Genomic DNA, 15602 nt, shown 5'->3' with positions numbered 1-15602 from the left:
TGCAGTGAAGCGATCCTGTGCGTTGTGGTCATTGCTTAACCGGCGACACATCCGAGCACCCGTGATACTCGGCTGAACATCGCAAGTGCCATAGCATGATAATGCTTGATCTAGTAGCGAGCAGCGTCAAGTATGCACACTCATCACTACTCAGTACTATTAGGACATTTCAGTCCGAAGCGCGTTGGCCAGTATTGACCTCTCTTTTCGCCAGGATGTCCTTTTTTTAATCATGTGTATTTTTTAATCCTAATATGGATTGAATAAAGTTACAATTTTTATTATATAACATTCTGAAGTTCGAGCTCTGGACCACCCACCTCTTTTTGTCTTAGGAACAATCTTTATACTTATCCGATTCTAACCTGGATCTTTTTCTGCTATCATTGACTGTGTATTCAACAGGCGCTGCGTACAAGGAGAGATGACCATACAAATATTTTCGGAAAACAGTAATAAACCAGCTTGTATATGATCATGTGGATAGATATATCCACATGATGAATATATACAAATTTTACAAATATAATATAAATTTTACAAAAAAAACATTGCAAATTGCAAAAGTATTTATTGAATAAATAGATTGTAAAATAAGAAGCACAAGCACTTGTTTCCTTGGAAAAAAAAAAAACCTTAAACTATGTCCATATGGACATTGTGACCAGTAATGGAAAATAAACTCTACTTGTATGGAGAGAACACATCCCTTTTAAGTGATTGCCAGTCACCAGGAGGGGTTGAAGGTCGCCTGTCATTTCATCATGCCGGCTTTGCCCTCGCTCTGTTTTCTCTTTTGCAGCAATTATCGGAGAAAGTCATAACATGAGTCATATGTGATGTAAGAAAGTCCGAAATGTTTTTGATGTTGTTTTAAAGAAATGATCAAAAGTGCACGAAAGAGAAAACATCTATACAATCGCGGAGTAATCGTAAGACTGCGTGTGTCCTTTGACGTTTCTTAACATAAGGATATTCATTAAAGAATCTGTTCGGGCCTCATTGATAATATAAAACAATACGTTGCACAAATAATACAGTGTTTCCCCTAAAAATAAGACAGGGTCTTATATTATTCTTTGCTCCTAGGGACGTCTTATATTTTCCCATGAACAACAATCCACTTTTATTCCTGAACAAAAAAAATCAACATTCATTCAAATTTAGTCAGTCATCACATTCTGGAACATCAGCATTTTGTTTTAATCCTATAATTGATCAGATGCACAATTTATTATCTGATCTGCCATTCTCGTGGTGCAGAACCAGTCCTATAGTGGTGGGTACATACTATATTTACAAAAGCTTAAATTACCTGCTTAAATGTATTATTCTCGATGTACTGCTAAGTTTACCCCCAAAAGAAAGCTGACACCCCCTAAAAGAATCGCACTTACCAGACCCAAAATAATTAGAGTTGGCAAGTGAATGGGCTCTCACATACACATCTGTTTCGCTGTCAGGTCCCCCTGAGTTCTACTGAGGTTGGCTCCCCTGTTGACTGGAAGCAGTATCACTCGCGCAGAGTGATACTTGTACCCAATCTGTTTGTGAGAGCTGCAGTGCAATGCAGCTGGAACAGCGAAGGACCTGACAGCCACACAGATCTCTGTGTGAGAGCCCATCCACCATCATCACTTGCCAACTGTAATTGTTTTAGTCTGCTTTCCTTTGGGGGTGTCTGCTTTCTTTGCTGAAGAGTCCTGCTGTATTCTTTAACTTTTTAGCTGCATGGATACCATAACCAGGGCTTATTTTTGGAGTAGGGCTTATATACTGCTCAAAAAAATAAAGGGATCACTAAAATACCATTGTGTTGTTAAGGCTAGTTTCACACCTGCGTTGGATGGGATCCGTAGCATTGCGTTGTGTGACGCATGCAACGGATGCGTTGCATATAGTGGCACAACGCAATGCTACGGATCGTACAAAATATCGCAATCCGCCTGGTGATCAGCTGATCACTCAGAGTAGCCGGCCGCCGGGTGATCAGCTGATCACTCCCCGTAGCCGGCCGCCGGGTGATCAGCTGATCACTCAGAGTAGCCGGTCGCCGGGTGATCGCCGACAATGTGTGCGGGGGCCGGGGGCAGGGGGCGGTGTGCGAAGTAGGTGGAGCCGAGCGGGGCCATGGTGAGGACGTCAGTACCGCGGGGACTGCATCGCTGGGGGATAGGTGAGTGTGTGTGTGTGCGCGCGCGATTGTGTGTGTGTGTGTGTGTGTGTGTGTGTGTACATACGGAGTGCGGGAGGGGGCGGAGCCGAGCGGCGAAGTGTCGGGCTCCCGGCACACGTAACCAGGGTTCCTTGGTTACCCGATGTGTACCCTGGTTACGGGTGGAGGGAGCCAGAGAGAGCATGCGCAGTGGAATCCAGAGGATTCCGCTGCTCAAAAAAACGTTACATGCTGTGTTCCTTCCGCCCGATGCAGCGTCAAAATAACGACGCTGCGTCGTCCAGCGGATGCAATGCAGACACTTGCGTTACAGTGCGTTGTCCATACAAGTCTATGGAGAATAGCGCAGTGCGTTAACGGACTGCGCTATTCTTCATAGTGACGGACTCCGCTGAACGCAAGTGTGAAACTAGCCTTAAGTGTTCCCTTTATTTTTTGTGCAGTATATATTAGGCATACTCAAAAAATCCCCCCAAATCCTACTTGGGGTTATTTTTGGGTTAGGTCTTATTTTTGTGGAAACAGGGTATTAATACTTCACAATTTCAATATTATTCTGAACAGCTCCAGTTTTCTGTCAGTAGCATGTAACCACAAAACATCTTAGACAAATCTCCTTAAATAAATGTCTGCGCCATAAAGTCGATGTATACATTTCAAATTTTTACTAGTTTAATTCCTCTACATTAAAAAACAAAGCAAGTTTGCAAGTAGTCATTATTAAAAATTCCTATTGTTTTTTGTATCCAGCTCCTAAATAGATTTATATGTCTCCAAGGTAACAGACTACAAACAAACTCTGTATAGTCAGATCCTGGAATCATACTTTTGTTACTCTGTCTCTCAATGCTTTGCTATCATATGTTCTGCAGCAATGTTGGAGCAAATGGAGTAACTAACGGTATGACTGTTGGATCAGAGTAAGGCTAGCTTCATATGGGCATCCAAAAAAAATCAGAAGATTTTCATCCATATTGCCCAGCATCCGTGTACCATTTGTAGGTTCATTTTTTACATCCATATAACAACATCTATACTTGATCCATTTTTAAACATCAGCATTAATAAATAAATTAAGTAATTTTCTATCTTAATCCCTTCACCTCCCGTCGATTTTCCGTTTTTCGTTTTGTCATTCCCTTCTTCCAAGAGCCATAACTTTTTTATTTTTCTGTTAATATATCCTTAAGAGGGCTACAAGGGCTAGCCTTTTTGTGGGACAAGTTGTACTTTTGAATGTCACCATTCATTCTGCCCCATATTATACTGGAAAAAGGAAAGAAATTCCAAGTGCGGTAAAATTGCAAAAACAAGTGTCAGAACAAAAAACAAAAAAACATAAAAGTGCCACTATGATCCAAAAACAGCACTAACATTCATAAGAATAAGCACCAGCCACTTTCTCCACCAACATACATCTTCAGTTGCCTCCTTCATTTTGCACTCACAAACAGCCCTTAGGGTACATGTGCATAATGGGGGGGTTTACATCTTTTGGATGTTTTTACGTGTCTTCTTCGTTTTGTTTTTTGTAGTTTTTTTCTTTACCACCAACAATTTTTTTTCTTTTTTTATATAACATAGTGGCGGCTTCGAAATGGAATCCGCCAGAAGAATTGACTAGTCACTTCTTTTTTGAAACAGTTAGAAAAGTTACCAAAGACAGAACACATGCTCACTAGTCGTTTTGACATTGCAGTGCATACCTTCATTCTTTTTTGCTTTTTTTTAGCTGTTTTTCAGGCGACATTTGCCTGAAAAAGCTTAGTATAGGTTTGTACATGATGGAAAAGCTCAGTTTGGTGTTTTGTATGGACCTGCAGTGAACTTCTCATGGTTTAAATGCTGATTTTGTTGTATATTCGCGTCATAATCTAAAATCAATGATAATAAAATAAAGAACTGATGTGGATTTAATGTGCTTTTCAATTTAATTTGTAGAGTGTGAATGATGTTTATTAAAATCTTATCTACTTTACTGCTACTGTAATAGGCTGAGGATCATCCATTCACAAATGTGCACAAATAAGTCAAAACATATGCCTGAAACATGGTTTCTTAAAGGAATTGTCCACTTTCTGGAAAGTGGATCCCATACACTGTAAAATACCAAAGATAACAGGTTTGGCAGGTACTCGCCTCCCCGAGTCTAGTGCCAGATCCCCACTGTTGTTCCAATCTAGGTGTTTTGGCTGACGTGATAGAGTATATCACAGCCAGTGACTGAGTACTGTGGCCGTGACGAGGTAGACAGCACGAGCCAACGAGGTCACTGATTAGCTACAGCAGTGATGTGCGCTGGTAAAGGGATATCACCGCTGCAGCCAAAACACCTAGAGTGGAGCAGCGGCAGCGACCCGGTACTGGAACCGGAGAGTGTGAGTATCCTGAGCGAAACACAATCCTTCTATGCCTTTTGAACTCCAAATTAATAAGATTTGTTTTACGAACGCTCGGGAAATCAATAAAGCACACACTTAATATGGTGTACTGAAAGACTTCTTCTTTATTAGTACATGTGACCATTTTATACAGTTAGGTTCAGAAATATTTGGACAGTGACACAATTTTCGCGAGTTGGGCTCTGCATGCCACCACATTGGATTTGAAATGAAACCTCTACAACAGAATTCAAGTGCAGATTGTAACGTTTAATTTGAAGGTTTGAACAAAAATATCTGATAGAAATTGTAGGAATTGTGCACATTTCTTTACAAACACTCCACATTTTAGGAGGTCAAAAGTAATTGGACAAATAAACCAAACCCAAACAAAATATTTGTATTTTCAATATTTTGTTGTGAATCCTTTGGAGGCAATCACTGCCTTAAGTCTGGAACCCATGGACATCACCAAACGCTGGGTTTCCTCCTTCTTAATGCTTTGCCAGGCCTTTACAGCCGCAGCCTTCAGGTCTTGCTTGTTTGTGGGTCTTTCCGTCTTAAGTCTGGATTTGAGCAAGTGAAATGCATGCTCAATTGGGTTAAGATCTGGTGATTGACTTGGCCATTGCAGAATGTTCCACTTTTTTGCACTCATGAACTCCAGGGTAGCTTTGGCTGTATGCTTGGGGTCATTGTCCATCTGTACTATGAAGCGCCGTCCGATCAACTTTGCGGCATTTGGCTGAATCTGGGCTGAAAGTATATCCCGGTACACTTCAGAATTCATCCGGCTACTCTTGTCTGCTGTTATGTCATCAATAAACACAAGTGACCCAGTGCCATTGAAAGCCATGCATGCCCATGCCATCACGTTGCCTCCACCATGTTTTACAGAGGATGTGGTGTGCCTTGGATCATGTGCCGTTCCCTTTCTTCTCCAAACTTTTTTCTTCCCATCATTCTGGTACAGGTTGATCTTTGTCTCATCTGTCCATACAATACTTTTCCAGAACTGAGCTGGCTTCATGAGGTGTTTTTCAGCAAATTTAACTCTGGCCTGTCTATTTTTGGAATTGATGAATGGTTTGCATCTAGATGTGAACCCTTTGTATTTACTTTCATGGAGTCTTCTCTTTACTGTTGACTTAGGGACAGATACACCTACTTCACTGAGAGTTTTCTGGACTTCAGTTGATGTTGTGAACGGGTTCTTCTTCACCAAAGAAAGTATGCAGCGATCATCCACCACTGTTGTCATCCGTAGAAGCCCAGGTCTTTTTGAGTTCCCAAGCTCACCAGTCAATTCCTTTTTTCTCAGAATGTACCCGACTGTTGATTTTGCTACTCCAAGCATGTCTGCTATCTCTCTGATGGATTTTTTCTTTTTTTTCAGCCTCAGGATGTTCTGCTTCACCTCAATTGAGAGTTCCTTAGACCGCATGTTGTCTGGTCACAGCAACAGCTTCCAAATGAAAAACCACACACCTGTAATCAACCCCAGACCTTTCAACTACTTCATTGATTACAGGTTAACGAGGGAGACGCCTTCAGAGTTAATTGCAGCCCTTAGATTCCCTTGTCCAATTACTTTTGGTCCCTTGAAAAAGAGGAGGCTATGCATTACAGAGCTATGATTCCTAAACCCTTTCTCCGATTTGGATGTGAAAACTCTCATATTGCAGCTGGGAGTGTGCACTTTCAGCCCATATTATATATATAATTGTATTTCTGAACATGTTTTTGTAAACAGCTAAAATAACAAAACTTGTGTCACTGTCCAAATATTTCTGGCCCTGACTGTATAGGGTCACAAACAAAGGATAAGGTCCCTCTGAACTATGCACCAACAGGAGAAGTAGGGGCGTGAACAGAAATGTGAAACTTCCCCTACCATCAATCTTATCTGAACCCTATGACATCATTAGTTATAAGGCAAGCTGGACACTTAAAGAACAAAATGGATTTTGTTCTCTCACAGTATCTACTTTGTTTCTTATTTTTGGTATTTTACAGCATATGGGGTCCACTTTCCTACAAATCCTTTAACACTACAAGATACTTTACTTACTTCAACCCATAGTCACTAGTGATGAGCGAGTACTAAGATGCTTGAGTGCTCAGTGCTCGAAATGAGCAAGTTGGGCGCCCGGACGGGCTTAACTAGTGCTGAGTGTAATTGAAGTCAATGGGAAACTCAAGCACCAAGCACTTTTCCGGAAGAGTATATCAGAAAAATGTTTGAGTTTCTCATTGACTTCCCTTACACTCGGCTCTAGTTGAGACCATCCGAGCCCATCCGAGCATCCAACCTGCTCGTTTCGAGTACCGAGCACTCAAGCATCTTAGTGCTCGCTCATCTCTAATAGTCACATACTGTATATGAACCTGTGCAGCTTTGTAGGTCCTTGATTATCAATTATATAAGATGGAGTGAGTATCTAAAGGGTACTTTATACCTTGCGATATCGGTAACGATATATCGTCGGGGTCACGTCGGTAGTGACGCACAGCGTGTAACACCAATGAGCGACGATCAACGAGCACAAAAATGTGAAAAATTGTTGCTCATTGACACGTCGCTCATTTCCTTAATGTCGTTACTGCTGCAGGTACGATGTTGTTCGTTGCTCCTGCGGCAGCACACATCGCTGTGTGTGACACCGCAGGAACGATGAACATCTTCTTACCTGCCTCCACCAGCAATGCGGAAGGAAGGAGGTGGGCGGGATGTTACGTCCTGCTCATCTCCGCCCCTCCACCTCTATTGGACGCCTGCCGTGTGACGTTGCTGTGACGCCACACGAACTGCCCCCCTTAGAAAGGAGACGGTTCGCCGGCCAGAGCGACGTCTCAGGGCAGGTAAGTCCGTGTGATGGGGACTAACGAGGTTGTGCGCCACGGGCAACTATTTGCCCGTGTTGCACAACCGACGGGGGTGGGTACACTCGCTTGCTAGCTAGCGAAATCGCAGCGTGTAAAGTACCCTTAAGCCTTTGTCATGTGGTGGCGCATATCTTGGATGCTCAATGGCTTGTGAACAAGGTTTACAACTGTCAACCTCCTTAACCCACCCCTACTTTTTAAGCATTCACCAATGAACATGAATACCAGTAACCATTTACTTGTTCATTTATGATTGGTGATTCTAATAATGTGAATATCCGTACCTTGAGCAGGTATCTGTCTAGGATCTCCAATCCACAACTGGAGCAGATGTTCTTCCCATCTGAAGGTACAGAAGAGGAAGAGGAAGATGGTGGGGAGCACACAGATGGAGTTGAGGGAGGGCTTGGTGATGAGTGGTCTTCTTTCTCCAAATTACATGGCAGATTTTCGTCATCTGACTGTGACTGGGAATGAAAAATATGCAATTATTGACCATAAGAATTAAAAAAATATATTACAGACACAATTATATGAAATATATCCCTTTAATTATGACGGCACTTACAGTATTTCATATTACTTTAACATTTTTCTGGTGCTCCATTTCCATGCCAATGATCTCCTGGGTTAGATTTGAACCCAGGATGCCAGTGCATTGTGCAGTTTTTGTATGACCAGGCTTTTTTTGCGTTTGTCTACAGTAGGTGAAGAATGAATGTTCCCTAAACAAGGCCAACATGCCACTCGGCGTACCCGGGCAAGTGTCGGGCCCTACACAAATGGGGGGGGGCACATTCGTTATTGGGGACTCCGTCCATGTTTCGTGCCGGACAGCGTTTATAGAGTATTACTGGTGTATGGAGCCTTGGGTAATTATCTTCCTTGTGTAGTGTCTCCCTCCTCGCCCTGTGCAATGAGTGCAGCATCCAGATTTGGACTGTTGTCGGCTTGTGAATAATAATAACCCAGCAGCAGAGAGTTGTCATTATCCCCAGCAGAGACTAGTGACATCATCTGCGGGGCAGCGCTGATCTCATGCACCGCCCAATATAGTGGACACCGCTCTGCTGCCGACAGTGCATGGGAGGAACAGCGCATAGGGGGATACAAAGTGCACAGTGGGGGAGAAAAAATGCCCTGGGGGTGGGAGACGGGACACATGGGGAGGAAAATAGCACACAGGGGGGAGGGAGACAGCCTACATTAGGGTGAAAGTGCACAGGGGGAGGGAGACAGTGCACAGGAGGAGGGAGACAGCACACAGGGGGAAGAGCGACAGCGCACAGGGGGAAGGGAGACAGCGCACAGGGGGAAGGGAGACAGTGCACAGGAGGAGGGAGACAGCACACAAGGGGAAGGGCGACAGCGCACAGGGGGAAGGAGACAGCGCACAGGGGGAAGGGAGACAGCGCACAGGAGGAGGGAGACAGCGCACAGGGGGAAGGAGACAGCGCACAGGGGGAAGGAGACAGCGCACAGGGGGAAGGAGACAGCACACAGGGGGAGGGAGACAGCGCACAGGGGGAGGGAGACAGCGCACAGGGGGAAGGGAGATAGCACAGGGCAAAGGGAGAAAGTCTACAGGAGGAAGGAGACAGCACACAAGGGGAAGGAGACAGCACACAGGGGGAGGGAGACAGCGCACAGGGGGAAGGGAGATAGCACAGGGCAAAGGGAGACAGCACAGGGGGAGGGAGACAGGGCACAGGGGGAAGGGAGATAGCACAGGGCAAAGGGAGAAAGTGCACAGGAGGAGGGAGACAGCACACAAGGGGAAGGAGACAGCGCACAGGGGGAAGGAGAGAGCACACAGGGGGAAGTGAGATAGCACAGGGCAAAGGGAGACAGCACAGGGGGAGGGAGACAGGGCACAGGGGAAGGAAGACAGTTCACAGGGGGAGGCAGAGAGCACACAGGGGGAGGGAGAGAGTGCACAGGAGAGGGAAACAGCACATAGGGAGAGGGAGATAGCGCATAAAGGGGAGGGAAACATCGTATGGGGGAGACAGCGCACAGGGGGAGGGAGACAGCACACAGGGGGAGGGAGACACCGCACAGGGGGAGGGAGATAGCGCATAAAAGGGAGGGAAACAGTGTATGCGGGGAGAAAGCACACAAGGAAGAGACAGCACACAGGGGGGAAGACCGCATGTGGGGAAGATAGCTGCCTACCCACCCCACCCCCGTTTCATAAGTTAAAAGGGCCCAGTAAGACTCTTTCGCTTGGGATCCCATGAAAGCCTAGAGCCGGCTATGTGCTTATAGTACAAAAGTACACATAGGGAACGCCTACAAAAACGGAAAGAACATACAGACTTGTTGATGATGTTTTCCTTGGTCGGATTTGAACCCAGGACCTCAGTGTAGGACCACATCACAAGTCCAGAACAAGCAAAAGGTTGTGTGGACAGGATAACCCAGAAGGATAAGGCAGAAATTGTCATGTGGATTGCAAAATATGAAAAATGTACTCTGCTTGTTTACTGATATGCATCAGCAGTGAGATGATGTAGTAAATTAGGAATGAAAATAAAACAGCTTTTCTGAAAATGTTATTTAGAATTCTATCTCAGCATGTTGTCTTGTTTATTTCTCTATGATGATTCTATTGTAGCACGTCTTTTCAATAGTGATGCCAACAAGTACTCTAGAGGGGTGCATTAAGCTCTGCCCTAAGCCCCAGCAGGAGGCAGCTGGAAGAGCTGCAGGGCATGTACCAGGCCAATGACCTACTAATAAGCAGCGTACCTGATCATAGTATACCGCTATAGTATACCTGACTTTCCTTTCTTATACTAAATCCAGCAAGTTTTGCAGGGTGACACCAGGGGCGTACATCGAAATCATAAGGCCCCATAGCAAAAGTTCTAATTGTGTCCCCCACCCCCCACAAAAGTGCCCTGTAACACAGCACAATAACCCCACAGTGAATTCCTCCACAGTCCCCTACACACACACACACACACACACACACACACACACACACAGAATGATGACCCTACTGAATCCACCTTAACTACCATGGCAAAGTATGGTGACCACAATACAGTATGATCCCCCAGCTGTGACTCCCACACAGCCTTCCATACAGTGTAATGGCCCTCACATCTCTTCACACTGTATAATGGCCACCACGCATCCCTCTGCATAGTATGATGGACCCCACACATACCTTCACACTGTATAATTGCTTGCATACAGTATAATGCCCTTCAAATAGCCTTCCATAATGTATAAATGCTCCATCATAGCTCTCCAAATAGTATAATGGCCTCCACATAGCCTTCAATAAAGAGCAATGGACCCCCTCCATAGCCCTCTACATAGAATAATGTACACCCCATACTCCTCCATATTTAATGCACTCTCCACACTCCTCCATATAATATAACGCACCAGTCAAAGTCCTCCATATAATGTAAAACACCGCTTATAGTCCTTCAGCTAGTATAATGCATTCCATAGTCCTCCATATAATATGGGAGGAGCTAGAGGCAGAGCTCCACCACCTCTTCCTTCTTCAATCCACATAGAATCTCATCAGCACCACCTGCCATCCCCTATCTCAGTAATGGGAAAGTCTTCACTGAATACAGATTTTACCTCTGAATTGAGAAGTTTGATAACTGATCAATTCTGGCAGAGAAAGAAGCAAATTTGTATGATAAAATATATTACAGAGGGAGGTTCTAGAGGCAGAGAGAGGAGCTAGAGGCACAGGGAGGAGCTAGAAGCAGGAAGAGGAGCTAGAGGCAGAGGGAGGAACTAGAGCCAGAGAGAGGAGCTGGAAGCAGAGCGAGGAGCTACAGGCAGAGAGAGGAGCTACAGGCAGAAAGAAGAGCTAGAGGCAGAGGGAGGAGCTAGAGGCACAGGGAGGATCTAAAAGCAGAGAGAGGAGCTAGAGGCAGAGAGAGGAGCTAGAGGCACAGGGAGGAGCTAAAAGCAGAAAGAGGAGCTAGAGGCAGAGAGAGGAGCTAGAGGCAGAGAGAGGAGCTAGAGGCAAAGAGAGGAGCTATAGGCATGTAATACATGCGGCAATACCGGGCGGCTGAAATACCAGCCCCCAGCCGGCATTACCATGGCTGGGGATGAAAATTAGGGGGGACCGCACGTCGGGTTTTTTAATTATTTATTTAATTAACATATATAAAAAAAAAAAAAAAAAGCCGGAGTCACAGTTGCGACGGACACACTACTTTCCCCACCCACCGGCCGTCCTGCCGCCTGTGATTGGTTGCAGTTAGCTGACACGCTGCCACTCAGGGTGGGGGCGTGTCTAGCTGCAACCAACACGTGCCGGTGGGCGAGGAAAACAATGAAAATTGAATTGTCGGCTCCGGAAGGTAACAGCGTGACCCGGAAGGAGTGTGCTGCCTTGACAGCGCCTCGGTGAGTATGCCGTGCTCGCTCCTAACCCCCTAGCCCCTCCACAAACGTTTTTAACCTCCGGATTCCGGACCCATTGACTTATATGGGCACCGGATTCTGGAGCGGATCGGACTTATTTTTAAGTCTGTTAATGATCCGCCGGCCCCGGATTATTGGCATCCCGCTCAACTCTATTTACGAAATAATAAAATGACAGTTACACTTTAAGTTCAACATTACTAAACATATGAAAAGATGTTTAAAAGTTTGGTAACTAATCCTCATTTTATATATACCCCACATGTTGCCTTGATGTCTTTGTTTATAACCTCCAACAGTAGAGACAGCCTTAACAAACAACATATCTGTCAAAAATCCCATTTCACAATTTGTTCAGTAGTGTTAGAAGCATTTCAGGAATCATGTCTTGGCGATGTCTGACATCTGCATCATAGACCAGTGTTTTTATGAGAGTGCTTCCCCAGCTCCAGTCCTTAGGGCCCCCAACAGATCATATTTTCAGGATTTCCAGGTGACAGAATATGTGGCACTTTCTGACTTCTTGATAAGAATTCCATCAACTGTGCAATGCTAAGGAAATCCTGAAAACCAGATCTGTTGGGGACCCTGAGGACTGGAGTGTGCGAAACACTGTCATAGACAGTAGTGATGGAGCCAAAGCAATGAAAGCTTAATTTTCATGGTACAGTGGGTCATTCACTGGAGGTAGCTGAGGGTCCAGCATGCTAAAGGCAACTATCCTGACTCCATAAAGACAAATACCTTACAGACATCCTGATTAGTGATGAGCGAGTATGCTTGTTACTACTCGGTACTCGCACGAGTATCAATGTACTCGGGCTACTCGGCAGGGAACGAGTAATCTCGCGATACTCGTGCTGTACTCCATGTTGGCGCTCTTTTTACAGCCATCCCTTATGCAGGGATTGGCTGGCAGACCACTGCAATGCCACAGCCCTGTTACTTGTGGAATTGCAGTGATTAGCCGGCCCGTACAGCGTGACCGTGCCTTTAGCCCGACACTTCCCCGCTCGGCTACGGCCCCTCCCGCACTCCACTCCGCGTGTATATATATATGCACGCTTACACACACACGCACGTTTTTTTTTTTAATTTACAGTTTTATGGTTTCTCCATGCTGCCGGGGGTCATTTCAGAATAATACTCGGGTCTCCCATAGGATAACATTGGGCTCGGTGCTCGGGCCGAGTACACGAGTATTTTGAGATGCTCGGCCCGAGCCTCGAGCTCCCGAGCATTTTAGTACTCGCCCATCACTAATCCTGATATGTCGATGGAGTCTATTATGTGACACTGGTAGCCATCATTTAGTCAATGAAGCAACACATTGTGGTTTCTATTCCCAGCAGTCAAGACCCAATTGAAGGCAACCGCTCAAACCGTGAAGGGAAATACAGTCACCGCCAAGGCTACAGTTCCCAGGGCCAGAGCCTGCGGGCAAAAGGGGCTCCCTTAGCCTCCATCCAAGCTGGGGAGCGGGTTACCGGTGGGAAGCCACCAGAACCGAGAACATAACACAGGTACAGGGAAAGGCAGTCACCGCCAACCTACCGGGAGAAGAACCACCGCAGCCGTCTGTGGGACCCGTCCATCCAGCCGTTTGTTTTACCGGAGACTTTGCATTCATCATTGGCTGAGTGAGTACCACCGTGCCGTGCGGCACCGCGCTGCCCCCGCGACCCTGCACCTCACCAGGCCCCGTAACCCGCCTGCCATTCCTCCCTCACCGGGCCCCGGGACAACCAACCCCCCTACCCACGGAGGGGAAAAACAACATCCAAGCTGCTCCCTGTCATCGCTCACGGGATCCCCGTCCAGAGCAGCGGTGGTGTCACAACCTCACCACAACCATGGTTGGCGTCACGGACAATAAATCCCCAAAACCATTCCCCTTTTCACTCACGGGCGAGGAGCGCCGCTCGAGTCCCCGGGATCCGGCCCACCGCTCGAGCCACCGACCGAGCAGCAGCAGCAGCCGGACCCGAGCAGTGGGTGAGCGCAGCGCCCTACCCGCCCGCGACACTCTGCACAACCTCATACTGGAAAATCCATGAATTTCAGCTAAAGCAATAGCAGACATCATGGAGATTTCTCCGTAAACGTGTTTGTGTCATTATCCATGAACATTTGGACATGAGGAAGCAAATTGGGTCCCAAATGTTTGACAACAAATCAGAGAAGCAGCCAGTGAAAACTTCCTGGTCCATTTGTCAGCGTTTCCGGACTGATAAGAACTTCCTGGATCAACTGGTCACTATGGATGAGACCTGGATTCATTTGAATGACCCTGAAAACAAAGAGCAGTCAAAAGAGTGGAGGCACAGTGGTTCTCCTAGTCCAAAGTTCAGGGTGCAAAAATCAGCCAATAAGGTGATGGCGTCTGTGTTCTGGGATATGGAGAGTGTGCTGCTAGTGGACTACCTTCAAAAGGGTTCCACCATCAATGCAAGGTATTACATTGAACTTTTGAACCAATGCAAGGCAGCTCTGGAGGCCAAAAGGCGCAGCACGCTGTCTAAAGGAATCTTGTTCCTGCAAGACAATGCCTTCGCTCACACTGCACAAGGGACCATGGCAAAACTGGCAGAGCTTGGCTTCCAGCTTGTTGACCACCCACCTTATTCACCAGATCTATCTCCCTCTGACTAACATCTGTTTCTAAACATGGGCGTACCCAGGATCAAAACTAGGGAGGGGGGGCAAGCCATGGTCGTTCAGGTTGTAAAATATTAGAACGGAAAAGGTGAAGGAAACGAAAATTTTAAGAGAATTAAATGTAATTATAGCTTGATTAATAACGACTCCGCGCCCCTCCCCACACACGTACACACACACACACACACAATACAATGCACCCCCATTACCCTCACACACACACAATACAATGCACCCCCCATTACCCCTCCCCCCACACACAATACAATACATCCCCCCATCAGCCACTACACACACACACAAATACAATGCACCCCCCATTACCCCCTCCCCACGCACACAATACAGTGCACCCCCCATCACCCCCCCACACACACACACAATACAATGCACCCCCCATTACTCCCTACACACACAATGCACCCCCCCATCACTCCCTACACACACACATAATGCACCCCCCACCACCCACTACACACACACACACAATACAATGCACTCCCCCATCACCCCCTACATACACCCACACACACACACACACACACACAATACAATTCACCCCCCATTACCTTCTACACACACACACACAATACAATGCACTCACCCATCACCCCCTACACACACACACACAATACAATGCACCCCCCATTACCCCCAACACACACACACACACACACACACACAATACAATGCATTACCCCTCCCCACACACAATACAGTGCAGACTCCATTACTCCTCCCCCCACACACAATACAATGCACCCTCCATTACCCCTCCCCTGACATAATACAATGCACCCCCCATCACACCCTACCCCCTACTCACACAAATTATACTACCCCATCACTACACACTCCTGCCTCCCCCCCTCCCTCTGAATACAGTGCTCCCCCTCTGCCTGTCACAAAGCTGTGTTCCTTCACAAATGTTCCCTATTATGTGTCCTCAGCCCCTCCCCACACATCCCCATTAATTACACCTGTGTCTTCGGCTCCTCCATGGAGCGCTTACCGCTTCCTGATGTCCCCTCTGTAGCGCCCGCAGCATTGTAATGACGTCAGCAAGGTGCTGATCTCATCACGTTGCTGCA

At 46.3% G+C, this 15602-nt stretch overlaps 1 protein-coding gene across 1 annotated transcript in view; it reads right to left on the bottom strand.

Moving 5' to 3' along the window:
- The window catches only part of LHX6 (LIM homeobox 6), a 209697-nt gene that overhangs the window by 137832 nt on the left and 56263 nt on the right, over positions 1-15602 (bottom strand). Inside the window, exon 2 of the mRNA XM_075324911.1 lies at positions 7728-7910. Coding sequence (XP_075181026.1) covers positions 7728-7910 — 183 coding nt within the window. The remainder of the gene's footprint in view (positions 1-7727; positions 7911-15602) is intronic.

This window comes from Anomaloglossus baeobatrachus, chromosome 9, assembly GCF_048569485.1.
Source record: "Anomaloglossus baeobatrachus isolate aAnoBae1 chromosome 9, aAnoBae1.hap1, whole genome shotgun sequence".
NCBI lineage: Eukaryota > Metazoa > Chordata > Amphibia > Anura > Aromobatidae > Anomaloglossus > Anomaloglossus baeobatrachus.
The sequence above is the reverse complement of the archived record's forward strand: the minus strand, read 5'-3'. Positions and strand labels throughout refer to the sequence as shown.